The 26,247-nt window shown below is 36.0% G+C and overlaps 1 protein-coding gene across 1 annotated transcript in view; it reads left to right on the top strand.

Moving 5' to 3' along the window:
* Positions 1–26,247, top strand: part of LOC145328581 (uncharacterized) — a 108,470-nt gene that overhangs the window by 62,181 nt on the left and 20,042 nt on the right. The window contains exons 9-27 of the mRNA XM_080172324.1: positions 200–251; positions 13,986–14,093; positions 14,473–14,576; positions 14,740–14,839; positions 14,957–15,123; positions 15,276–15,425; positions 15,710–15,780; positions 16,205–16,330; positions 16,885–16,980; positions 17,309–17,384; positions 17,733–17,813; positions 18,136–18,209; positions 18,383–18,451; positions 18,829–18,954; positions 24,591–24,717; positions 24,867–24,964; positions 25,230–25,316; positions 25,534–25,575; positions 25,907–26,137. Of these exons, the coding sequence (XP_080028450.1) occupies positions 200–251; positions 13,986–14,093; positions 14,473–14,576; positions 14,740–14,839; positions 14,957–15,123; positions 15,276–15,425; positions 15,710–15,780; positions 16,205–16,330; positions 16,885–16,980; positions 17,309–17,384; positions 17,733–17,813; positions 18,136–18,209; positions 18,383–18,451; positions 18,829–18,954; positions 24,591–24,717; positions 24,867–24,964; positions 25,230–25,316; positions 25,534–25,575; positions 25,907–26,137 (1,985 nt within the window). The remainder of the gene's footprint in view (positions 1–199; positions 252–13,985; positions 14,094–14,472; positions 14,577–14,739; positions 14,840–14,956; positions 15,124–15,275; positions 15,426–15,709; positions 15,781–16,204; positions 16,331–16,884; positions 16,981–17,308; positions 17,385–17,732; positions 17,814–18,135; positions 18,210–18,382; positions 18,452–18,828; positions 18,955–24,590; positions 24,718–24,866; positions 24,965–25,229; positions 25,317–25,533; positions 25,576–25,906; positions 26,138–26,247) is intronic.

Raw genomic sequence — 26,247 nt, 5'->3', positions numbered from 1 at the left:
ATCTATTTAATGTATATTTTGTTACTTGGATTAGATTATCATGTTCTCTAATAAAGTGAAACTTGCAGCGGGCTAAAATAACTTTACCCTACTCACCTAACGTATTGCTGCCTATGGATGTTGTCCTCCTTAGTTATTTTAATATCCGCAGATAAACTGTCTAAAATACGATGCGATAAATAATTATTACTACTTGCAGATTGAGTGAGATAGCCAAGTCTACAGAACTAACGCAACAACAAAAAGCTCAGGTAATCCTTATATCAAAGTAATAGGATGTCTATGCATTTGTGTGTTTGTGCCGATGGATATCCCCAACTGCTGTACCTCTAATCGCCTCTAGAGGCCCCTAAATCACAGAATCGATTTAGTTTAAAATTTTCAGAGATTTTTCAAATTAGTCTGTGGATAGTATTATTATTTTTTTAAATTCTAATAGTCTTGGTATGGTGTTATCTTATTTTCCCCAGTCCCCTTCCCTAAAGGCTAGGGTTGCAGCTGGTATTCTACAAATATTTCGTCGATATAATTGTTTTAAATTCGAGAATTTTTCGACCATTGGAATATAAAGATATTTAACCTAAAACAGTTGTGTAAATAATTGACAAATTGTCTGTGTACTAAATTATGATACATTATCAAGAATCAAGCTCCAACTGTGGATCAATCTAAAAATAATGAAATGGCCGCTGTACATCAACCTCATATTGCAGGTTGACTTTGTCTGTGTTTATAGTTTTATATCTTCGCCTAAAATTTTCCAAAATTAGGAATAGACAGGCTTCTACGGTTCTGTTTTATGGGAAAAAACTGCGCCTGAACGAGTCTGACTTTGCAGATAGGGCTTCAAAACCCTTGGTCTAGCCGTCTGATAAAGGATTAGTATTTGCCTATATATATGTATATGTTGTTCTATAGTATTAAACCATATGAAACCAATTTTAAGAAAATTTTACTAGTGTTTTGGGAGTAATGTTTTTCACTCTATTTTTCGAAATGTCATGAAAAATAGGATTTTTGACTTTATCCCCTTGGGGAATATATAAAAGATGAATCGCTATTAAAAGCATTATTAAATAGACAACTGTTATAACAGATTATCGATGCTATGAAGCTAAGCACAGAAGTTTTCCTAGTTGTATGAAAACGAAATGAAGCAGGGATGAATTACAGTCCAGATTTTGTTTTAAGCGCTATAATTCAACCTTTATATGGCAAGATTTATTATTTTCTGGTACTTCTAAGAATCCTTATACTTTCGAAATACCGTAAGACGTGAAAACTAATCTTGACTGAAATACATCCCTGAATAATTTCGTGATAACACCGATAAAACTTATACAACGGCTGATTTATATCTGATAAAAAGAATTAAAGGACGCCTGCGAGAAATACCACGCTTTAACTGCTGAAAGACTGCCACAAGAAGACCCAATACCCCAAATTTTAAGCCTTCAGCTTCAATAACAAAAAAGTTCTAGGCATTTCAAAATAGCATTTTATGTACAATGGAATTTTTGAAAGATTTCCAATGCTCATAAAAGAAAAAAACAATATTAAATTACGTCGCCTAGACACAAAATTATAACCTTATCTTTGTCAGAAACTTAGATTGCCTGTAACTGATTACATTTTTACAATAAAAACACCACATTTCATAGTAAAAATCTATGAAAAAAATTCAATTTAAATTGCATTTTTAAACGAAAATCATAGCGGAAACAAAGGGGTAAACTAATACAAGCTTAGCTGTGATTGGTTGTTAAGCTGATTCAGCCTTCTGATTGGCTACAGTACATTCGGTACAACGCAAGTAAAACTTAATTTTTTTTAATGATTTTGACTATAAAAATGGGTACTTTTATTGTAAAAATATAATTAGTTACTGGAAACCTAAATTTATGACAAAAATAAGCTTATAATTTTGTTTCTAGGCCACGTAGTTCAATTTCAAAGTTTTCAACATGAGCATTGCAATTCTTTCAAAATTTCCATTGTACATAAAATGTCATTTTAAAATGCCTAGAACTTTTTTGTTATAGAAGCTGAAGGCTTCAAATTTGGGGTATTTGGTCTACTTGTGGCAGTCTTTCAGCAGTTAAAGCGTGGTATTTCTTGCAGGCTTCCTTTAAAGATACGAATCGCTATATCCATGATGTTACTATTTATATATTGACATGGTAATTCTGCCATATCGCCAGTAAGACTTGTATAATAACTGCTTTGTAATAATCAAAAAACTTTATCTTCAGAATCGAAAAATCTTTATTCTGGAATACAAAATTACAGATCGGGAAACAAACTTTGGTCTAATGCGACGTCATCGTCGATTTCATCACTGAACGTGAAGAGGACCTCAGGATTAAACACCCGTGGATTGCGATTATCCGTAATCGAACTTCTTTGGATAGAGAATGCCTTGGCCAGCTTCAAATTGTGTGAATCACTTATCCGTCTGTAATGTTGAGCCGACTCTAAACTTCTCCAGCGGCCTTTATCGCGGACCTCCGCATCGGATAGTCCGCTGGCAAACGCTGCGCTCGTACCTCCTATTTTGGCGGATTTTCCGGATACTACCCCGGAAAATCCGACCTTCTTGGCCATAGCTTTTATGTTGGTAACCAGCGTGTTCTCGGAGACTGCGTAGCGGCCGTCTGGTATCAGGATCCTAGTTATTTTTGCCATCTGGTACCCTCGGCGCGCGCTGCGTCCGCCAATCTAAAAATAAAATACCGGATAAATTTACTGACAACTGTAATTTTAAGCCATAAAAGGGAATGCAAATCTGAAGATTATTTAAGTTCCCTATGTAATATTAATACCCTGAAAATTGTATGTGATTCAGAAAAATGTTTTGAATGACTAATTGTTTCCTACCCTTATGTAGAAAGATAAAATTTGCTATCTTATATAAATCCCCTATATAACCGTAAAATCCTGGTCATTTTGTACAATTTGAAATATCGTTTTTATTTTTTATGGGCCGAAATATTATGAAAACTGTCGTCCTTGTATGCGTTAAGAAACAAACGCGTATAAAAATACCTGGCCTGCAACTCCCTTCTCCCGGCTAAGCCCAACTCCTGCAACGCGGCCATGGTACGGACCGGTTTCTGAGAATTCGAAATTTGAGTGGACCCGGCGCTGGAGGCTTTCCTTTGCAATAACCTCGAAAACCTTCCTTTGTCCGTCGGGGCATTTTTCGCTTTTTTAGCCGTACCCATTCTGAAATAATCAACTGTGGGTTACTATAATTTGCGAAAAATATATCTGACTACGAATAAACAAAGCGTAAGTACATGGGCGATATAGGGGACATGAGAACATAGTATAAATAAACGATGAAAACCGTAACTGCCTGCAGTGGCATGGACTCCTATCCCATACATTGTATCGGCTTGGCAAGCGTCAAAGTACACCAGTGGCTCCACAACCCTTAAAGGGTTATGCCAACTATCTGGTACAATGTTGCATGGAATTTTTATTGTAAAATATTGTCTCCATTCAATTTAAACTGGCCTGGTAACTAGGTGGAGATGAAGTTCGGCCAATTCCATGCTAGGTACTTAATAATTGTTATTATGTATATTATTATCTAACCTGCACCAAACACAACAAACCAGATGAATCAAACAAATCAAGCATAGTAACATAATTTATAATATATATCTAATAAAATATGTTGTACCTTTGAGGAAAATAAATCTTATCTTATCTTATCTTACATGACCTGTACTTACGGGATAAAATTGTCTGACATCCGCCGTGTATGGAAAACACGACATTACTTGTCATAATAATATAACATAATAATCGTTCTGACTGTTTAAAGTAATATATACATGAAACAAAAAATATAAAAATGTACTGGTTCGTCACTGGTCTGGACTATATAGGATAAATAAAATTTGTCGTAATAGGTAAAACAAATTGTCTGTATAGTATAATGTGAAGCCCAGCTTGTGCTTAAAGCAAGTAAGCTAACAATTCAAAAGGAATATGAGGGAATTACTGTCTTTGTTTTAAAATATGACAAAATAAATTATCCTGACTAGTCGAGGAAACATATAAAAATACAGGTACATAAACATGTATAAGATGCCGCTGGTCTAATAAAAGAATAGCAAGACTTGGTGTGGTAAAGGTCTTTTGCTTTTAATTGTGGTGAAAAAACTATCTAAGCTGTAAACCAAAATATTAGAAACATGTAAAATAATAGTTAAGATGGTATTTATCAAATATTTCGCTGAAATAATAAATTTCGCACTTTGAATGTGTATTTGGAAAAAACATATAAATATTAGACCGTCATAGCAGCTCCTCATACAAGGTATGACATATTATATTATTTGATGTTGTCAACTGTGATTAGCATTGCCAAAGTTGCGAATTTTGTGGAGCCATTAAATAAACATGAGTCGGATTTAGAAGTGAAATTAGCATCAAAAATAAAATGTGACTTAATGCAGGATTTGAACTGATCCTTTTCTAAAAAATCGGCGAAGAAAGCGTGGGACCTCCAATAAGGAACCACCATAATAGAAGTAAGACCGTTAATTTTTGATATTGTGCGCCAGGCTCTAGATATACAACTAATAGGCGGACAAACATATAAAATTTCTGTAGGATCAATGATTTGGCTGAAAAAATTAACACCGGCAGTATTTGTTTCTGGCCACTTGCTGAAAAAACGCTCGCACTTTGTGTTGTCCGGAGCCGCGAAAGCGTCGATGGTAGGAACCACGCTGAATCTAGACAACACTTGTGAATAAGACTCGTTGTCCAGCACCCACTCGTCGGTGCTGGTCTTCTTGGAGCCCATATCCGCGATGGACAAGTTCTCGTCTGACCGTTCCGACCAGAAACAGAAGATCCGCACGTCTGAAACAAAATAATAATCATACACGGTTGAAAAAATTATACAATTATAATAACCGTAATTCCCTGAAAAAAAAAAAAAAAAAAAAAAAAAAAACACCGCGATCGATGGCGATAAATTTCTAGAAATTAAGGGAAAATTCTCACCCCATTTATGTTGAAGCTCGAAGATTTTTAGAACCATCTCTTGGAGCTGGCGCACTCTTGACCCACGACGCATTATATGACAGAGAGACTGGGAGTCAGTCAACCATAGGACCATACGTCCTCTGTTTTCTTTGAGAAACTTCTCGTCAGACGTCAGTAGCTTAAAGATAGCGCTAAGCTCGCGCAAGGTAGAGGATGTTTGTTTTTCATTGTCGTTGAAGGGGAATTCGGCCACGATATTAAAAGTGTCGGCCTGATAGACGAAGGCTGTAGTTGCGCTCGCGTCGCTGACCATGGTGATTAATTCCCTGGCATCGTCTTTAGGATCCCACCCTTCTAATAAGTATGTTTTGTGCGCGGGTTTTAGAATGGTTGTTTGTCTAGATTCATATCTTATAGGTCTGCCGTTATGAGACTCCAAGTAAACCTTACATATATTTAATTCTTCCACCATTCTGGGGGAAATATTCATGTGTGCGTTCCATCCTGATGCTACCACAGCGGTACCCAACAAATGCTGCGATTCTCTAGACACAATTTTCAAAATTTCGCCGTGGGAACTCAACAAGTGAGCGTTTGTGCCGAGAATACTTGCAGTTTGACGACTAGGGACAAGACTGCCAGAGTTGCCTGCGACGATAATTTCGGCGATGTCAAGCTGAAGTTTCGCAATTTTTCGGGCGGGAGCTGTGATGCGCATCTCCACGGTATTTATGATGAAACCCAAATATCTGACAATTTGTGATGGATACACCGTCTTTTCCGTAGCAATCTGCCATGCGCTGCAGGACATCACAAAGAACGTGTACTGTTGATATGTGGAACAACGACTCAATGACACACCAATGTTGCCCCCATCATCCACATAATAAGACACATCTACACTCAGAGAGTGTAGATGTATCTCAATGGGACGGAGCAAACAGGCCATTAATGCTGTTGCATTGCAGTACCCAAAGGGTACTACAATGAAACAGTAATGCTCCATGATGCCAGCAACATTGGTGATGGTGAAGCCGAAGTATTGCCATGCCTCCCTATGCAAGGAGACATGTAAATACATCGACCTTATGTCATGCGTTGCAATGAAGCTGCCCTTCTCAATCCTAAAATAAAAACATGGAATAAATTGAGAAGAACAGCCTCATTGCAACGCACGACGTGCACCGTTGTATCACATATTCGCGACAAACTTGTTCATATACGACAGACGCAACTTTCCCCAATTATACAGCATGACCCTCGAAAAAGTATTTTTAAGCATCTGCAGCCCTTATTTCTCAATGAATTATTAAAAAATGCATATGTCCTTGTTCTCTGTAGTATTCCACGTAAGTAGATATAAAAATATTTTTTTTACCTCCATTAACACCGGAGATTTTTAGTGCTAAAGTTTTGAAAAAGTGACTGAGGAAAAAGTAACTTTTAACATGAAACGACTTTTTTAACAAAATTAAGCTAGAAATCCTTTTATTTTTGTTACTAGCAGAAACTTTATACAAAAATGAAATAAAAAATTTAGTTTTTGAGTAAAAAGCATTTTTTTACACATATTTTTTGAGTCTTTTTAGTTTAATGATATTTTGAAAAACTTACTTATTAGGCAAAATTGTTTAAGATTAAAAAACCAAATAAATCTCTATGAATATAGCAGGAAAATTGTTTTTGTTTCACAATCCTAACTTTAATAACAAAAAAGTTATAAAGAAAATAAAAATAAACATAATGATTTTTTAGTCTAAAAAGCTTAATTTACCCCCTATTAAATAATTGAGATGTCAGAAAAGTAGGCGGAGCAACTGTCATAATTAATCCTTTTCTATAAATAAGGGTTAATAAATAACCTAAAATTTGCAACTAATCAATTCATTCAGAAGTATTTTTTGCCATTAAAAATTTATATTTTTTGGTGGAATAAAAAAGAAATATTTAGTTAACTTGTTTTTCTTTGTGTCTCATTATTCAGTTGCCAGAAAAACATAATATAACCATCCAAAAAATAAGAGAAACAAAAAAAATTCTTTTTCTCAGTCACTTTTTCAAAACTTTAGCTCTAAAAATCTCCGGTGTTAATGGAGGTAAAAAAAATATTTTTATATCTACTTACGTGGAATACTATGGAGAACAAGGACATGTGCATTTTTTAATAATTCATTGAGAAATAAGGGCTGCAGATGCCTAAAAATACTTTTTCGAGGGTCATGCTGTATGTCTGTGAAAAACGCCCTAAATTCAGATGAATATAATACCTGGGTAAGAATGTAGATAAGTCGCTGAGAGGACACGATTTTGGATCCACATACATATTTGTGCTTCTTGATAAGTCCAAGCATAAACGTTTCTTGAGCTGTCCTATAAAATACGATAATTATAAATTCGTACAACGTACGACAAAAAGAAATTTCGTAACTGTTTTACGCAGACACATTATAGAACACGTCTCAATCGTTTGACAAATGTATCAATACGCGAATGAAAAACAATTATTTCCAAGTATGAATGACTTAGTATTTTGTAATATATGATATATCCAAAACCGTATATTATCAATGGACCCCAGAATGTGCTATTACTTATCTAAGATGACTTTAAAGAATTAACATACATATAAACTATGTTGAAGGACATATTGTTAATTAATAACAGAATATGAAAAAAAAAAAAAAATAAGAACATAATCAGTTAACAAGCCTACCTGACATAACGTCGTATTTAGATGCGACGGACAGAGGAGAATTGACTGTGGCTGGATTGTCCAAACGTTTGATGTATCCTTTTTCCAACCAGTCCTGCACGGTTTCGCGTACGAAATCCATCTCTAACTCTGCTGACTTGTTGTTGTTGAAAAAAGATGGAGGCGGTGGACACGCCGTCCATCTGGGTTTGTAGCCGTGTTCTAGGATATTCACAACTTCTTCACTCGCCCCGAGAATTTGTTTGTAAAACTGTACGGCCTTGGGCTGGCCTATGCCGCGTTCTAGCGGCGAGAATCCTTTGTCTATGATCTCCTGGCGTTTGGAATTTATGAAAGCTTCGAATTCACGGTCGGATTTAGCTTGAACCGGATCGGAAATAACATTAAGGTCTGTATGGTCTGGCACATTAAAAATTGTATCACTGGAAACATTGTGAGGTTTATGAGATTTGGCCACAGTTGACATCTTATGTGACCTGTCATTTACAGATCTGTCGTAAGTATGAGGCTGGCTAGAATGGGAATCAGAATTAACATGTTTGGAATTGACTGAAGGGCGTGATGAAACATTGCTTTGGCTTGATATAAAAAACGACTTTTCTTGTAAATCGTTGCTGCGCCCGGCCTTCGCAGAGGGTAAAATTATAGCAGAGTTTGCTGGCCGAGTAGAAGGAGAATCTAGTCATTTTCTGTCCGCTTTGGATTTCCCCTCACGTTCCTCTTTGATCCTTATGCGGCATCTGTCGACCGTATGATTGTTACCTTGACAATAATTGCAGTAGAATTTTTTGCTTTGTGATTTACCGTTTCCTTTGCCTTTGAAACTCGAATAATTGTTCGACTGTTTGTTCTTTTTGTCCTCCTCTTCCCTTTCTTTGGACTCCTGTAAAACGTATATTGTTATACTATGAAAAAAGGACTTCATTGATTAAAGAACTAAACTTTATAATCTAAAAAATGGCGCTGCATTTGTCGTAGCTGTGTTTATAATACCCGTTAAGACGCGACTTGTAATGTGAAAGAGACGTTGTGAAATAATCCTAAATGTATCTTACCAAAATACAGGACAGACAAAAACGTATCTCTTAAATGTTTGTAATATAAAAACGCGGTCAATCAGGATTGATCTGTTTATGTGCTCCAGAATAATTATGCTAAATGCCTTGCACAAAATATAAAATTTTCTATGTATTGGACTCCAGTGGCAAACTCTGATATTTACGCGGAACAATGTGTGTAAAAAACATAAATACCTTGACCAAAGAATCCCATAATTTGGTTTCTTTGCTGTTCATCTGCATGCCGCCTAGATTTACTTGGCTCGGAACTGAGTGGACACGGACCAGCGTGCATTTGGCATGAACATCAGGTTCATAGTCTTCTGCAGTTTTCGAAGGGAATCCATGGCGCTGATTGTATCCTCCATGACCGAATGGATTTCGGGCGTCAAACGTGCCGCCGCCATCAGAGTGTATAAGCGTCTTGAGCTCTCTTGCAATGCCTGCTCTATGTTCAATGACTCGAACAGACAGGCCTGGAGGAATATCAAATCACTGCGGCCTGCCGTAGGCAGATTGTGGAATAATCCATATTTGCTCATCCTTTCCTGTTGGAGTCCTTGGTAGGTGATTAGGCAGTATTCTGGAACATGGGTCTTGACCAAAACTCCATTCAAACTTTGCAACCTGGGACAACCCATCTGGATGTCTTCCTTCGGTTTCGCGCTGGGTTTGGATATAATCCTGTTGTCCTTGACTTTTGCGCCAGGTCTGAAACGCTGTCGGCGGAAGCTGGGGCCTTGATCCTCCTCTTCAGACTCCGGTGTGTTCACCATCCAAGGCTTTACCGGCATGCGTTCTGTCGGGATCGAATTCTCTTGCCGGAGATTTGTAGGTTGGGCCGCACCGACCCAATCCAGCTGATCGACCGAAGAATCTGAATCAATCTGGTCTGAATCTGCTTCGCACTCTGAGGAGAGAACTTCCGTTTTTTTCCTTTTAGCCGGCGACTCTGTTGCTTCTGTGCTTTTACGCTTAGAACTAGAAGCGGTTTTTGTCGTCATAAAGTGTTTTATAAACTCTGACATTTCCTCCATCTTGTTTTTAAGATCCTTGACCTCATCTGCCTGCGACGTTGAAACATTTGGAGTCCCTTCCATTGAAGGTTTAGATTTCTTAGAGGATGAAGACTTGTGAGAATGTTTGGAGGAATGTGAATCATGCCTAGGCCTCTTTCTAGGAGGCGTTTTCTCTTTCTCTGATGAACTATTCTTCCTAGGGGAAACAGGCTTCTTATTCTCCTGGTCCTGTTTTTTATTTGACTTTTTATTGTCATCCAATGGGCCTCCTTCCGTGCTCTTGCTTTTTTCCGTGTCCTTAGGTTTTGAGCTTCCCTGTAGCTGGTTAATATCGTCCGGAATATCTAGAAATAAAAAGACAAAATCATGACTGTCCGGCGTATTGACATTTAAACTGAATACGTACTGGAAAAAAATGTTGAATTATCGACGTTCATATAATTTATCCTCTAGAATAGTGTATGATTGCGATAAATTATTAATTGGTTCCCCCTTTACTAGGGAAATATGAATGGGCAATAAATGCCCCCCATTGGACAAATTATGGGATTGAACAGCGAATATTATCGTAATTTAGTTGTAAAATTTTTTAAAAGCACAACCCTATTTCGATTCGATTCCCCTATTATTTTTCTCTGAAAAAACCGTAGAAAAAAAAAGATTTTTATTCGGTAAAAATTGATTCCTAGCTATATGAATTTGGCAACCGCTGAAGCATATTGTGTCGACACTATAATGATTATTGTTTGATAATGTAATAGTATGCCGATGTGAATCTTATTGCTCTTATCTGCAAATTATATAAAGATCGTCGAAATTAATATACTCAGCTAAAACTAGCCGAATTGTAAAAATTGATATAATACCTATATCTTGCAGGGCGGCGAAAGCCGCAGCGGCATCAGCATCATCGTCTGACTGCATAAAATTCTGAGGTAACCCGGACTCAGCCATAATTTAAAAAATCGACGATTTGGTCTGAAAATAAAAATATAAGATTAAAAATAATATAAGTTATTAAAAAATCTACATCGAATAGAATAACAACCATATGCGTAATATAAAATCCATATTTTTATCGATTCAGTGTATGTCGACAAAAAATTGTTATGAAACAGAGAGAATGTCCAACTGTCCCATGATATTAAAAAACTTTACGTCGGTTTTCTTGAGAATTGTAAAGTAACACTTATAAAATGTCATTGTAAACCACAAGAGTAAGGAAAATACAAAAGATGACTGTATGTATGCCAAAAGATTTTGAATACTAAATCTGATAAAAATGTAACAATAGAAATAAATTCTTAATAAAAAACGGCATATTCCTGTAAAAATTATATGGAGCCATTTCTGTTTTAAAACTTGCAAAAAATTCTTCTTACTGGTGCCACGATTTCGTAAAATGATCATGAATAAAATATATAGTCTCGCCCTGTAGGGTGGGTGGGATGGTAAAGATAGAAAAATCGTTCTACTTAAAAATAAAAGACGAAAAAATTTTTTGCTAAAAAATCGTTTCAAATACAACAAAGAATTTTTATAATCACTGGATAAAAAGTCATAATTAAAAACTGACATATTTCATTATATGTCATAAATAATATTAACACTTTATGACTTATAATCCTGATAAAAAGAATGCAAATAAAAAACTGCCGATAAACGACCACGTTGCATTCAATATGTTGTTACTTCGTTGAATCCTAAACTATGACTAGCGGCAGCTGCCCCATGCTGTGTGGTGTGAGTGTGTGTGTGTTCTCCCCCTCCCCTGTGACAGCTGTTCAAAAGCCTAGTTCGACAGCTCCCTCTGTCCGTGTCTCCCGCGGAATTAATTCCGTGTAAACCGAACCCCTTCGATGTGTGTCTGTCCCAACTGTGAACGTGTGTGTGTAAGAATGATTGTATGTATGTGTGTGAGCGCTCGCCTAACCCCACCCCCTTTCGTGTCTCCCCCCTTTCCCTCACTCACACCGGAAAAGAGAGATCAAGCTGTTCGCTTCCCCTATCACGGAGCCTTATAGCCATACCCCCAAAGGGACAATATGCCTCCTCCCCCGTCACGAAGATGGGGGGAATAAGAATAAGTCCGGTATAATGAATATGCTGTGTATTCCATCGTCGGACCTTCGAACGATATTCGTTCGGTAAATATTAAAGAATATAATCTGCAGACAAAACTGCGCATCCTCTGACTTAACGATTCAGAGGGAAAAAAGCTGGCTATCGAATAACCGCATATGGCAACGCCGTACTTAAAAAATGCGGTATAACCGCGCTTCCTCTAACAGAACAGTGTAGAGGGGATGACATAAAAAATCGTAAATTATTGTTGAAATAATCATAAAATTTGCGTATTAGTTTTAATAAATCAATTCTTTGTAATTAGTTTAGTAGCGAAGCTACTTTAAAATTAAAGTTATCAATTTTATCTCTTAGAACTAAATGCATGAAACAACGACAGTCGAGAAAAAATTGAATAACAAATTTGCTTTGCTTTGCTTAGTTCTTGCTGTATTGTATTAAAAGTAATCATCCTTGTTTAAATACGCAGAAATCATTGCAAATATTACCAATTTATTTAATTTTAATTGAAGCAATTAAAGCAATTTTAGCTGACTTTTCAACTTTTATTTGCTCGTGTAACTTTAAACTAATCATATAATCATATAAATATGATACAAATTTTATCGATGTTTTTCATGCTAAAAAAAAATATAAATCTCGCAAACGGCTGAATGAATCAGGCATAATATTCTTATGGTATTTTTATCTTATTTAATTCAATTATTAATTGCTGACTTATCTAATATCAATGAAATGAAAATAATTGCTGCCATTTCCTACGAAAATTGTACACGCTATAACCAATAATATGGCTGAATTGTTCCTTGATTGGCTTCATAATGGTTGTCTAATTTACTGATAAGTGACATTGATCAATTATATTTATTTAGCTTTATACAATTTTCCAGTTGTATATATTTTTTAGCTGTTATTGACAACTTTTTTATAAATAAGATTTAATTATCAATTACTTATCTATTCAAACTTGTACTAATAAATATGATATTGTAATATTCTAGCTACTCTATAGCTAGAATATGTCCGTTATTCTTTCCGTTTGTTTCAGTGAGTTGTTTCTGACTCAAATAGGTGTTTTGGTTCATTAAATATTTATTGTTTTTAACCATGTACTTTAACTTACAAAATTTATAATTTATTTTATAAAAAAAAAATGTTACACTCCTCTAGATTGGGAGGTGGCGACCAAATTTCTTAACCTAAACATAAAATTAATAAAAATCTTATTGAGACTTATAAGAAGCTATACAATATGAGTTCATTGGTTGGCGGGATCTTTAAGTACACACTCACATACAAACTTTATATTAATTTTACATAGGTATACCTGCAAAACAATTTACTTTATGTATTGAAGATTTTAATTATTAATGTTGTTTGCTGCTACATTTATTAAGATATTGTCCTTGTTTTATATATGATTATATAAAGCATAAAACTTTTATTTAACGAGTTATGAAAAGTGTCAATGGTTTGGACTAGAAAACATATAGTTTTATATAAATCAAATACTAAATCTTAGATTGGTTTTGCTATATCCCTTAGATAAAGGGAAGGACAATATATTCATCTCTTAGTGTTTAAAGCTTGGATTTAGTAACGTATAATTTATTTTAAAAATAAATTAAAATCTTAAATACATATATATAGTACTTTAGAAAAATAACTTCTTTTTTAAAAAGTTAATATCTAAAATGAAAAAAACGTAGTTTTGTTAAGGTCGGAAGACACTTTCCTTGTCCCCACCGTTCTAAAGATCTTTATTGACAGATAGATATAATACAACCTTCACAATCTAAACTCTAATATGTACTGTCATTGTGCAACGTCTTAATTTTATAATCTATAAATATTTATGTTTGTCAAATCATCTTTTTAAAAAACAATAATAAAAAATTTTAAATAGAATCATAAAATTAGATTTGTCCGGGCCTAACTCGGGGCTATCAAAACTTCTAATTTCTATTTTATTATCTTCGTAAAGGTGTTTATAATACAATGCGACAAATAACCATCTAGAAGTTCTAGTATACATGAAATTTAATCTTTTTAACTTTTAATATTGAATGCAAAATCTTTAATTCAAACTATAATTATTTCAAGGAGGTGAGTTCACTAATCCGCTACAACCCCAACATCCATCGACTGTTGGTAACTCTGAAGAATGAGAAACCCAGCAGCAGCAACAATCAGCGAACAATTAGCAGCCAGGAATGTAGATATTAATAATGGATATAGAAAATACGTGGATATTATGACAGAAAATTGTCGTCAATTTAGGTTGCTGATATGGGCATTATCTATTGGTCAGTAGGAGGGGAGGGGATGTGGTAAAGGCGGTGAATGGGGGGGGGGGGTGGATTGTTATTTTATAAAGTCTTTCTGAAAAGTACATATAACCTTTGAAGACCAACAATCACAGAATTGTTATCTTTGCTAATAATTTCCAAATCTTTAGCTTCAGAGAAAAAAAAACTTACTACTTTATTATAGAATATTTTAATGATAAAATAATTTTTCTACAATATATATACATATATATCTTATTTCGTAAATTAAATTTAAATTCATATCTACAAAATAAATTCAGAATCGACTCATGAGTCCGGACTCATTGACAGGCTCCAACTCAAGGGACCATTTAACCTCTGGACCTTTATCAAGAGACCCTTTGACCTCCGGACAACTCTCAAGGCAAAGTATCTTTAAGACAGTAGACACTTTTCATATATGTAAGAGGTCATTTATTTGGAAATCTACAACACTTTCTTTTACAAAAAATCTTTACTATTATTGCATATCTTTCCTTTAAGTTCAAACTAAAGATACTTAGTTAATAAAGATACTTTTTATCCAGAGACCCTTCAGCCTCTGGACCATTATCAAGAGACCCATTGACCTCAGGAGCTTTGTCTCGAGATCAGTCTGTTATAACAAGTGTACCTGCTTCTTCAAGGGACATTCAATAACATTTTGCTGCATAACAATTTGCTGTTCATTTGTTCTGTGTCCATAAATTTTTATAAAAGTTATTTTTCTGAAACAAATTATTGAGTGTCAAATTATAAATCAGGCTAAATGCTAGTTCGTCTGCCTACGGTGATATGATCAGCCAAGGCGGTCAAGCCTGGCTGAGCGGTCATATGACCGGCAGCAATCAGCAAGGTTTGACAACCAGCAGCCAACATAATTCTTCTGTCTTTCAGTCAACAGCTCCCTCTAGTGAGGGGATAGATTCAAGGTAAGTTTAATAACTATAGTGTGGAAATGAAACAAGAAAAAAATAAAAGATTTAGAGAGAGCAAGAAATGACAGACAGACAATTACACGGAATTTTTGAGAGAGTTAGAAACAGATAAAAAGAATTAGTCATAAAATTTAACAAATATTCAGTTTATCTGGCCACCTATCCAATAGCCTGTCCAGCAGTGGCCCATTCCAAGCTGGAGGACCTGCAGGATTGATCCAGGCAGGACCCTCTGTCCGCTCAAATGTACCTGTCAATAATCCTATTTCCAACAGTGGTGATGATTTTGTATCAAGGAATAATATTTATATTTTTAGAACTGCAGTTTCTCTAAACTTGGGTCCCAAAGTATTAAGGCACATACAATTAAAAGACCAGAACACTCAAAAAGTCCGTCTTATGTAATTAAGATCATTTGAAGATTAGACCCTTTGTAGGATTAGATGTTTCGCAGCATTAGGTCTTTTGTAGGTTAGGTCTTTTGTAGGATTAGGTCTTTTGTGGCAACGCTGTGTTTATAAAACCATGAGATCTGCTGATTAGCTTCGCTTCCAAAAATATGAATCTTGTTTGAAACTAGAACTAGTTTGCGCAATGGAGCGACAACATCTGATATTGGTTCTTCTAGGCCATCCTTTGCCAGAGATTCAGGTATGTCTTTCTTTAATTTTACCATCTAGCATACTAAATAATTACGCGACTTGTGTTAATGGTAGAAAAATACCACGAATACCGCTCTGAGCTCTAGTTTATGGAAATATAAATATCATCTGTATGCTGTTTGTACTTCAGTAGCTACGTTGAAAAGTGTTAGGACGGTTAGAAAATGCAAATCTATATGAACAATATGGCTATTCTTTTAAGCTATTAATATTTCTATCTATCTTTACAAATCCATATTATCTTTTCAAAATATCTTTTGTAATTACTGGTGCATTTGTTTTAACAAGAAATATAAAGTAAAAAATATATGTAGGTCAGTATGACGTCATTTTTTACAGGCACTATAACAAGCTTCGACAAACATATATGTATATACATGTTAGGATTATTTTACATTATTTTTTTATTTTAGGATTACCATATTCAAGTCCAGGAAATGAAATGTCCCCTACTAACAACAGAAGGGTTAATTCATCTGGCCATGATTCTTCTAGCAGTACTCTCAGCAGTCTCCTTGCCTCTCCAAGCTTACATCCAGGTATACAGATAGGTAGATACATATGTAGATAGATAGATAGATAGATAGATAGATAGATAGATAGATAGATAGATAGATAGATAGATAGATAGATAGATAGATAGATGATTCTTTTAGCAGTACCCTCAGCAGTCTCCTTGCCTCTCCAAGCTTACATCCAGGTATACATATAGGTAGATACATATGTAGATAGAAGAAATGAAATGTCCCCCACTACCAACAGAAGGGTCAATTCATCTGGCCATGATTCTTCTAGCAGTACTCTCAGCAGTCTCCTTGCCTCTCCAAGCTTATATCCAGGTATACAGATAGGTAGATACATATGTAGATAAATAGATAGATAAATGATTCTTCTAGCAGTACCCTCAGTAGTCTGCTTGCCTCACCTAGCTTACATCCAGGTATACAGATAGATAGATAGATGATTCTTCTAGTAGTACCCTCAGCAGTCTGCTTGCCTCTCCAAGCTTACATCCAGGTATACAGGTAGATAGATATATTTGTAGATCATAGATAGATAGAAAATGTAAGATGTTATTTATGATTATATCTAGGTATGAACTCACCATCCCATTCTCAATCGTCTTTGGGATCTCCAGCCTATAATCAACCTCAAAATTCTATGGTCTCATCTCCTTTCTCAAGCCCAGGTACAAGGTTTAATATATGGTGAACCTTCTTGTAGGTCAAGGGAAGATTTATAAATATTTTGGGGGAGGTTACCTACACCCTTTTAAGAGAAATCTCACCTAGAAAAATACAGAACTTCCCCCCCCCCCCCCGAAAAATTTTCTATGTTTTCTTAAAACTAAATTTGAAAGTGGAGTATTGTCTTACCCTTTCCGTCCCTAACCTAATGTGCGCTTAGATCCTTCTAAGGGCATAGTCTCTAGTAAGTAGTAAAGCTATGCATATATTTAGATTCATTAATTAAGTATCTATCTTCATATTTTTCTTACTTTGTAACTATATTAGTAGGTCCGTATGGACTGGAAGGAAGCTCCCCAGCATATAGGTCCAGATCTCCAGGAGTGGGGGGACCTCAGAGATCAAGGTCAGTAAATTAAAAAGAGGTCTTCACTAATATTTTCAAAATAGACTTACAGTCAAGGTGAGTTATATCGTAGATGCATGAAAATTTCGAAAGCAGCACAAAAAAATCATATTTCTAGAATTATATGATTCTTTAGAGTTAAGGACGTACTAACCGATTGGGTTATAGAGTACGTTCTTAGTGATTCACTTTTAAAATTCAGACTCTTCATACTTATGATAGTCTGGTTAATATCAAATTCTCCTTGTTTTATTGACAAATGGTTTATATAATGGCTATTTAAATTATATAGGAGCTTTGCTAACAATTTTTCTTTCATTAAAAATCCTCTAAAATGAAACTGTGTAGGTCTATGATGGGAGGATTATCTGGAAGTCCACGACAACAGAAACCTGGAACTTCGTGGAATAGTAGATTTACTCCTACAGGGTAAGATAATTATCTAACTATCTATCTATCTAATTATAGTTATGGCTATCTGTCTAGGTATCTTGGAAGTCCCCAAGGTATTCCAGATTTAGATATTCATCTATTTATAGTTTTAACTATCTTCTTGGGTATCAAGAAGTCCCAAAGGTATTTCAGATCTAACTATCTATCTATTTATAGTTTTGGCTATCTGTCTGGGTATCCAGGAAGTCCCAGAGGTATTCCAGATCTAACTATCTATCTTATTATAGTTCTGGCTATCTGCCTGGGTATCCTGGAAGTCCAAGAGGTATTCCAGATCTAACTATCTACCTAATTATAGTTCTGGCTATCTGCCTGGGTATCCTGGAAGTCCCAGAGGTATTTCAGAACAAGACATGAGAAATTCTCCACAAGGTAAAAACTTAACCAAATTTAAAAATCTATAATGTGTCATTCAAAGAAAAAAAATTATTATTCCTAAATACTAAAGTAGTAGGATGTATGCATGTGTGTGTGTTTGCTCCCAAAATTATTTTCCAGAAAGATTTGTGTTTGTATCCTAAGCATGATTATGACTTTGTTTTTAGGATTTTTTCCTGGTATTTACTCAAGCCATGGACCTGTAAGACCTTACATGCCAAATCATATGCATCCAGGTATAGATATCTAACTTTCTATGAAACCAACCACCTTTACGAATTTTTAAATCATTTTTCTATATGTTAAATAGCTATCTCTAACTTATCTATCTATCAAATTTTCTGATTTAAAAAGGACCTATGCACATCTATCTATCATCTTATTTTCTGTCAATCTATCGATCTAAATTTCTATATGATTTTATGTACAGTAATTATGTATTTCTATCTTTCTATATCAATTGTATGACTCTTTCTTTTCTATTAAAAATCATTTTATTTCTGTAATTAATTTTTCTGTCAAGCTATCTTTCTTTTTATCTCAAATTTCACCCTCAATTTCCTTCTTAACTTATAGACAAATTTTCTGATTAGTACCATATTTTCAATTTTAGATCACCGTCAAATCTACCTGGAACGAACACATGTAGGGGGTGGTATGGGCGCTGGGGGTATGCTGATGGACCCCTCAGATCCCAGACGAGGTCCTCCTCCCCCTGGTTACATGGGCTACCCTCCAGGTACTTCCTAACCAATTAAGTAGCGAATTCGAAATTTTAATATCTATGTCTGGATGTATGTCCGTCTGTTTGCCATATTTTTGAGAAAACGTGATTTTCTCGGCTCTTGTTTAAGATATTGTCATGACCACATATATTTTATGGTAATGCATTGACTTTTGATAACCACCTAAGTCTAAGATCTTTTGCTAGAGACACACAGCCAAGACCAGGACCAAAAACTACAGATTTGAGTATAGATTTATTGACCAAACTCTATCTACAAGATCCTGAAATAACAACATTATAGTTAGTTATATTATAAAAATATACATGATAATTATTTAGGTCTCAACTATTTGACTTTTTAAGGCTTGAACTTAGGTTTACTTTAATAAAAGACAAAGCTAGATGTTTAAAATCTTGGGGTTAAAACTTATTAAACGAAGATACTTTAATTGAATTAATTTGCTCAATACTTTAAATAAAATGTAGTATGGTAACTTTTTAGTACATATAGGATCAATTAAGAATAAACATCCTAGAATCATAATTATACTCTTTTACTATTGTGGCTAAAAAATGCCTTTGAAAAACTAAGTCATATTTGCCCTATATGCTCATACTAAAATTCATGGGTGGGTTCCTACGCACCTGAAGTGTATTTTGGTGTAGCACCTGGCCTACTACTGTTGATATTCACTCTCTTCTTCTTCTTCTGAGGCATTCTGTACCGATAGTACACTGCCTACTGCTCGTGCTTTAACGTCTTGTGTCTGGCCAGGTTTGCTACTGTGATCATCATCCCACAGATGTCACATCGGGATCTTCTTGATTGAGGTCTTGGTCCCGGTGGTGGGGGGTTCTGCCCCCCGCATGTTCTCCTGTGCCTTGCAAAGTTGCTGGTTGTGATCTCCCTTCTACAGTCTCCACATCTCCTCCTGTTTGGATCCTGTGAGGCTTCTCCCGAGCAACTTTTCTGGTGGTTTTTCAAATTTCCTTCTGCTTCAAACTCCTGGTTGCATAATTGACATTTGAATGTAACCTTGTTCTCAGATCTTTCATGTAGTCGTCTTCTGTGTGTAATAAGTCCAGCTTTGCTCTTGCAGATCTTTTCACAGCCTTCAAACTCGCATGTAAAACCTTGCATTTCATCAGGTTCTTCTGCTCTCAGGTTTCTCTCCATTCTACCATCTGTCCATGTCTTACCTCTGCTGTTTTCCCACTTCTCCAGGTGGTCCATCCTGGCCTTGACAATGGCTTTCCATCCTTTCCTGTCCTTGGTTAGTGTTCCAATATTGGTCCAGTCAATCTGTGCCTCTCTTAAGATGTTTTTCCAGTACAAGATAGTCTTTCTCTTCTTTCCTGGAACTTTCTCTCTGGTCTCTAGGTCTTCCATCCAACCTAGCACAACTGCTTTTACTGTTCTGTCATCTTTGAGTCTCATTACGTGACCTATTCTCTCCAGCACTCTTTTCTCTATCTTCCATCTCAAAGATTTCACTCCAAGGTCTTTCCTTACATCAAACATGTTTTTACCTTCCCGTTGCATCTGAAATAGGGGGGGGCCTGTCCTTCTGCTCCATATCTGTCTGTACTTCTTGTCCATCATACTCTGTAGCTTCTTGATCTCTCCTCCATGCCAGGTTCTTGCTTGGCAGTCAAATAGGACTGTGCTCTCCACACATGCTTCCACAATCTTAGCTTGACTCCTCTTGGACAACTTGCTACCTTTTAGTCTGTTTTTCACTTTCATCCAAGCTGCTCCTCCCCTTTTCATTCTCTGGCTTGCGTCATTTTTTTCACCCATCCAACTTCCCAACATTCTAATTTTCTCACTCTCTTCTGTTCCAAAGTCTAGATGTTCTTCTTTGTCCTCATTGTTTCTCTCTTCAAATTTTGCCATTATTCGTTTTGTTTCATCTACTCCTTGTTGTAGTTCATTCTTCTTGCCAACTATCGTCGTATCATCCGCAAATAGCCCTTTATCGATCTTGATACGTTTGGCCTCTGAGTTAGGTTTTTCCCATCGACTTGTTCCTGGGAAGCAGCTTCCAGGTACAAATTTAAAGTTTAAACCGTAGTCCATGTCTGTCTCCTCTGCTTTGCGTTTTCTGGACTTAGCCGCCAGTCTCATCACTGCTTGGTGAAAAATGTTGAAAAGTGGCGGGGAAGAGGGGCACCCTTCCCTTAGTCCTCTTTCTGGCACCCACGATTCACTTTCACCTGATCTGCTCTTGATTCTGTACTCTGTACACTCATGTAGGTCTTGTAAAATTCTCAAAAATCTCTCTCCAATTCCATACTTTTTCAGGATTTGCCAGAGTGCTGGCTTATTAACACTGGGGTAAGCTTTCCGGAGGTCCAAAAGTCTGGCAGCAGGTCTCTCACCTTCAGGTATAGTTTCTCCTGCCTTCTCTGCTCGCTTGAACAGGTCTCTGGTGTCCTCCTGAATCCTTACCATGATCTGTGTCACGTCCGCTGTAGATCTTTTCTTTCTGAATCCTGCCTGGTCGTCATCTAACAATTTCATGTCTTTTGCCCATATCCTTAATCTGCTAGCAGCTATTCTGGCGATTATTCTGGATCCCATTGCTAGTAAGCATACTCCTCTGTAGTTGTTGACGTTGTTTTTGTCACCCTTCTTGGAATCACTTGTCCAATCTTTAGTGAGTCGTCCCATTCCTCCTGTCCCTTCTCCCACATGTCCTGAATCATTGTGACTAGTTTATCTATAAGCTCTGGTCCTCCATTTAACAGGTATATCAGTCTGACTCTGTCTTTTCCTGGTGCTGATTCTCTCATCTCTTTCATTTGTTTCAGTATCTCTTCTCTTGATGGTGTTGTGTTTAGTAATTCAGCATATTCTCTGGCTACCTCTGTGTTACTGATGTCGTCAATGAGATTTATTATGTCCTCTATATCCTCTGGATTGTTTTCGAATCTGTCCTTTGAGATAGCTTGGAAATGTGTTTTAAATTCCTCTGTTGTGATATTTGTAGTCTCTGGTGCTCTGGTGATACCTCTTGAGCCTAGTTTTTTTAGATGTTTATAGACTGTTCCTTGATCTCCTCTCTCTCCAGCATCTCTGCAGTCGTTTAGTATCTCTTCCCACCACTCTTTCTCCCATCTAGCTGTTTTCTGTTTCAAGTCCTTTCTGGCTTCTTTAAGTTCTTCTCTCACTGGCTGTCTTGCTAATTCTATTCTGTCTTTTTCTCTTCTAGTTGTTGCTGCTCTTATGTCGGACGTCAGTTGATTTCTTCTCTGTACTGCTCTTGTAATTCTTTGTCTCATTCTCTCAATCTCTTCATCTCTGCCAATCATCCATGGATTTTCAACTCTTTTCTCTTCTGTTCCACAAGTTTCTGCTGCTGCCTCTGTAGTAACTCTGGCTATTTCCTCCCATCCTACTCCTTCAGTCCTTCTTCTCTCATTGACCTCCATATTTTCCAGCTTCTCTTCCACTTTTTGTCTGTATGTTGTAGCATGTTCAGCTATTCTTAGTTTTTCCCATTGCACTCTTGGAACCTTCTTCTCCTGTCTCCTGGGAATCTTTGGTTTGTTCTTAAGCTCTATTTTCATCTTCTTTGGTTTATGATCCGACAATGATGCTTCCATCACTGTATGCACCTTTCTGACTAGTTTATGTCTTTGAAGGCTTGATTGGTTAAATCATCATGCCCTTTCCTTAGAGTGTGTCCCAACCATCTCCATTTTCTCTGTTTTATTGTCGGTTTGATGTCTGACATATCACTGCGCTCTAAAAGCTCAGCATTTGTGATCTTGTTTGGCCAAAAAGATCTTGTGGATTCTCCTAAGACATTTGTTGACATATGTCTGTAGCTTGGAGACCACTGCTGTGTTTAGGAACCAAGTTTCGGCCCCATACAGCAAAACAGAGAGAACATTTGACTTGAAAAGTCTTAACTTGGTCTTTATGGAGATGTTGTTGGAATTCCAAATTTTGTTCAAGCTGGCAAAGGCTGTTCTAGATTTGTTAATTCTTGCTTTAACATATGTCAAAGTGCCTCCAGCTTCATCAATTTTACTTCCAAGATACTCAAATCAGTTAACATCCTCAAGAATTTGGTTTCCAATGGTTATTGGTTCTTGGGAGTTTGCCTTTAATCTGAGTATTTTAGATTTTGGAACATTTATTTCAAGTCCAACTTTCTTGGAAGTTTCAGCTATCATGTTAGTCCTTCTTTGCATTTGACTTCTATTGCTTGTTAACAAAGCAATATCATCAGCAAAGTCCAGATCTCCCAAATATTTGGGATTGCCAAATAACTGCCAGCGAATGCCATCATTGCTTTCACAGTTCATGATCCAGTCAATGGCAAGGAGGAAAAGGAAGGGAGAGAGAAGGCATCCTTGTCTGACACCTGTTACAATCTCAAAAAAGGTTGATAGTTTACCTTTATACATAACATTTCCACCTCCTTTATGATAGATAGCTTTAATGATATTGATTATCTTTTCTGAAATGCCATAGTGTCGGCAGATCTTCCAGAGAGATTTCTTATAACTTTTCAGAGTTTTGAAGGGTTGTTAAGTTATATTTCTTCCTGGGGTTAGGCTTTGTGTCCTGCATTTTAAATCTAAGCCGAACTTTAGAAGATAGAAGATAATGGTCTGAATTAACATCAGGTCCTCTTTCAACCCTGACATCAAGGAGAGAACCTTTAAAGCGTCTAGATATACATATGTGGTCTATCTGGTTAAAGGTTCTTAGATCTGGTGATCTCCAGGTGGCAGTATGAATCTTTTTGTGTTTAAAGATGGTTCCACCAATGACAAGTTTGTTTTCTGTACAAAAACTTACAAGTCTATCACCATTGTCATTTTCCTTGCCATTACTTAAGCCTAGGCCATATCTGCCCATGACTTCTTCTAAATTCTCATTATTACTCCCCACTTGAGCATTGAAATCTCCTAGGAGCATGGTCAGATCCTTTTCTTTATGACCATTTTTAAATACAGAGTCAAGCTGGTCATACGAGAAGAATCATAATAGCCTCATAACATGTTATCTCACAAAGATTTTATCAAGAAGTGTCTGCTTTTATATGCACTTAAGATGGCGTCCAAACAAAACAAAATCAGCTGATGCGCAAACAATCACTACAAACTTTGGGATAAGGATTTTGGGGCAGAAATTAATTCTGGACTTGAAGAACAATAAGCTTCCTCGATAAGAGGATGAGACAGATATGGTACAATTTTTTTTTGTTTTCTAAATGTAATGAATGTAAATTTGTATAATTTACCTATTGGTCTGTTTACTTTTATTTTTCAAAATCACAGAAACTCTTTAACTCACTTTTTCCATTTGTCCATCCATAATTTTTGGTGCTTCACTACACTTATAATTTTGTCATCCTTGTTTACTAATTAATATGCAAATCTTCATCTAGCTAAGAATCAAATCTTTTCAATGTTTTTTTCTTCAAACTTATTTAAGTTATTGTCCATATATCATAAAAATTTTCTCATATGAAAATATAGTTCCATTAAAATATGCTATATTTTCTTATTTGATAACAATAGCTCCATACTACCTTACAGCAAATGTCTCAATAACCTTATTTTGGCTGGTGGAAAGTTATCAGGAAAAATTGTTTCTTCAAATTAAATATTAAACCATTTAATATTAGGTATGGCTGGCAGACCATATGGAAGTGGTAGGATACCCCTGCCCCCTTCCATGGGGGTTCCTGGAGGGGCTGGCGGCTACAGACCCCCCTACCCACAATCTATGTACCTGAATGAACAACAACAGGAAAAGAAAATATTATTTTTAAAAGAATAATGTTCAATATGAATTCAAGCTGCTTGTTATTAAGTCATCTAAGATCTTTAAGATTATAAAATTTATTGAGTTCCAAAGATAAATGCTCAAATAATATTAATATTTATTAAAACTCTCAGGAGCTCTATCCTCACCAAATGGGAGAGGGGTCCCCAGGATATAGAAATATTCGTCCTATGATGAGTCCTCATAATCATATGGATTTACACTATCAACAAGGTAGGAAATATTTATATAGAAATATTCGTCCTATGATGAGTCCTCATAATCATATGGATTTACACTATCAACAAGGTAATGAATATTTATATAGAAATATGTGTCCTATGATGAGTCCTCATAATCATATGGATTTACATTATCAATAAGGTAATGAATATTTATATAAAGTATGTGTCCTATGATGAGTCCTAATAATCATATGGATCTACATTATCAACAAGGTAGGAAATATTTATTACACCTAGCATATCTATAAATTTAGGTACCTATGGAAGCCCCATGACACCAGGAACACCCTACGGAAGTCCAATAACACCTGGAATGAGCCCCATGACACCTATGACACCAGGCAATAAAGACAACTTTAGAATCACTTCCTTAGACTTAATACTTTTTAGCATGAAAACCTGATTTCACCTATTTTTACTGCCAGTTTATTTATTTTTACTGTAGAATATGATATAATTTCAATAAAAAATTAAATGATAGTTACAACCTTTAAAACATGAAGTCAAAATCTTTTTTCTTCTGGTGACATATCCTAAAGTTAACTTATAAAATGTTAGGACCCAGTCCTATGACCCCTGGAATGAGTCCAATGAATTCAGGTAACTAAAATACATAGGTTTAGGTAATAGGATCAATTTTGAGTTTTTTTTCATTTTACAGCATAATTTAATTTATTTGACACAGGGATAAATGAGTTTATCTAAATCAAAATCTAATTGTTCTTTTTTTATCCCTTTCTAATTTTATATTCAGTATTACATCTGAGTGCTTTCAGATTTGTGTGGAATGAAATTATTCAAATTGAATTTTAGATTTGTCATATTAATGTTTCTCCCATTGACTGTTGAGACTTTTTTTTCACCAGTCAAATATAAATAAAAGGATCTGTAGAATAGCCATAATAGAATTATAATTTTTTCAATTGAACAGGTGCAAGCCCCATGACTCCTGGAGGCATGATGAGCCCAATGACACCTGGGAGTACAGCTGGAGGGATGACACCTGGGAATACACCTGGAGGGAGGACACCTGGGAATACACCTGGAGGGATGACACCTGGTCTCATGAGTCCCATGACACCTAGCAGTGCGCCGCTAACACCCAACAACGGACCACTAACACCTGGTCGACGGTTTGTCAGCAACGGGCCCGCGTCTGCAGGTATTTTATAACAGCTGTACAGCTAATGTATTATAGCGTGACAAGCGCGAGCAGCGGAACACGACGGACTTATTCTAACTGTAGAGAAGTTTTATTTATACACAAGCACA

The sequence above is a fragment of the Acartia tonsa genome, chromosome 9, assembly GCF_053477335.1.
Source record: "Acartia tonsa isolate MP-2025a chromosome 9, ASM5347733v1, whole genome shotgun sequence".
Classification (NCBI taxonomy): domain Eukaryota; kingdom Metazoa; phylum Arthropoda; class Copepoda; order Calanoida; family Acartiidae; genus Acartia; species Acartia tonsa.
Note: the sequence above shows the minus strand (reverse complement) of the source record. Positions and strands in the feature narration are given on the sequence as shown.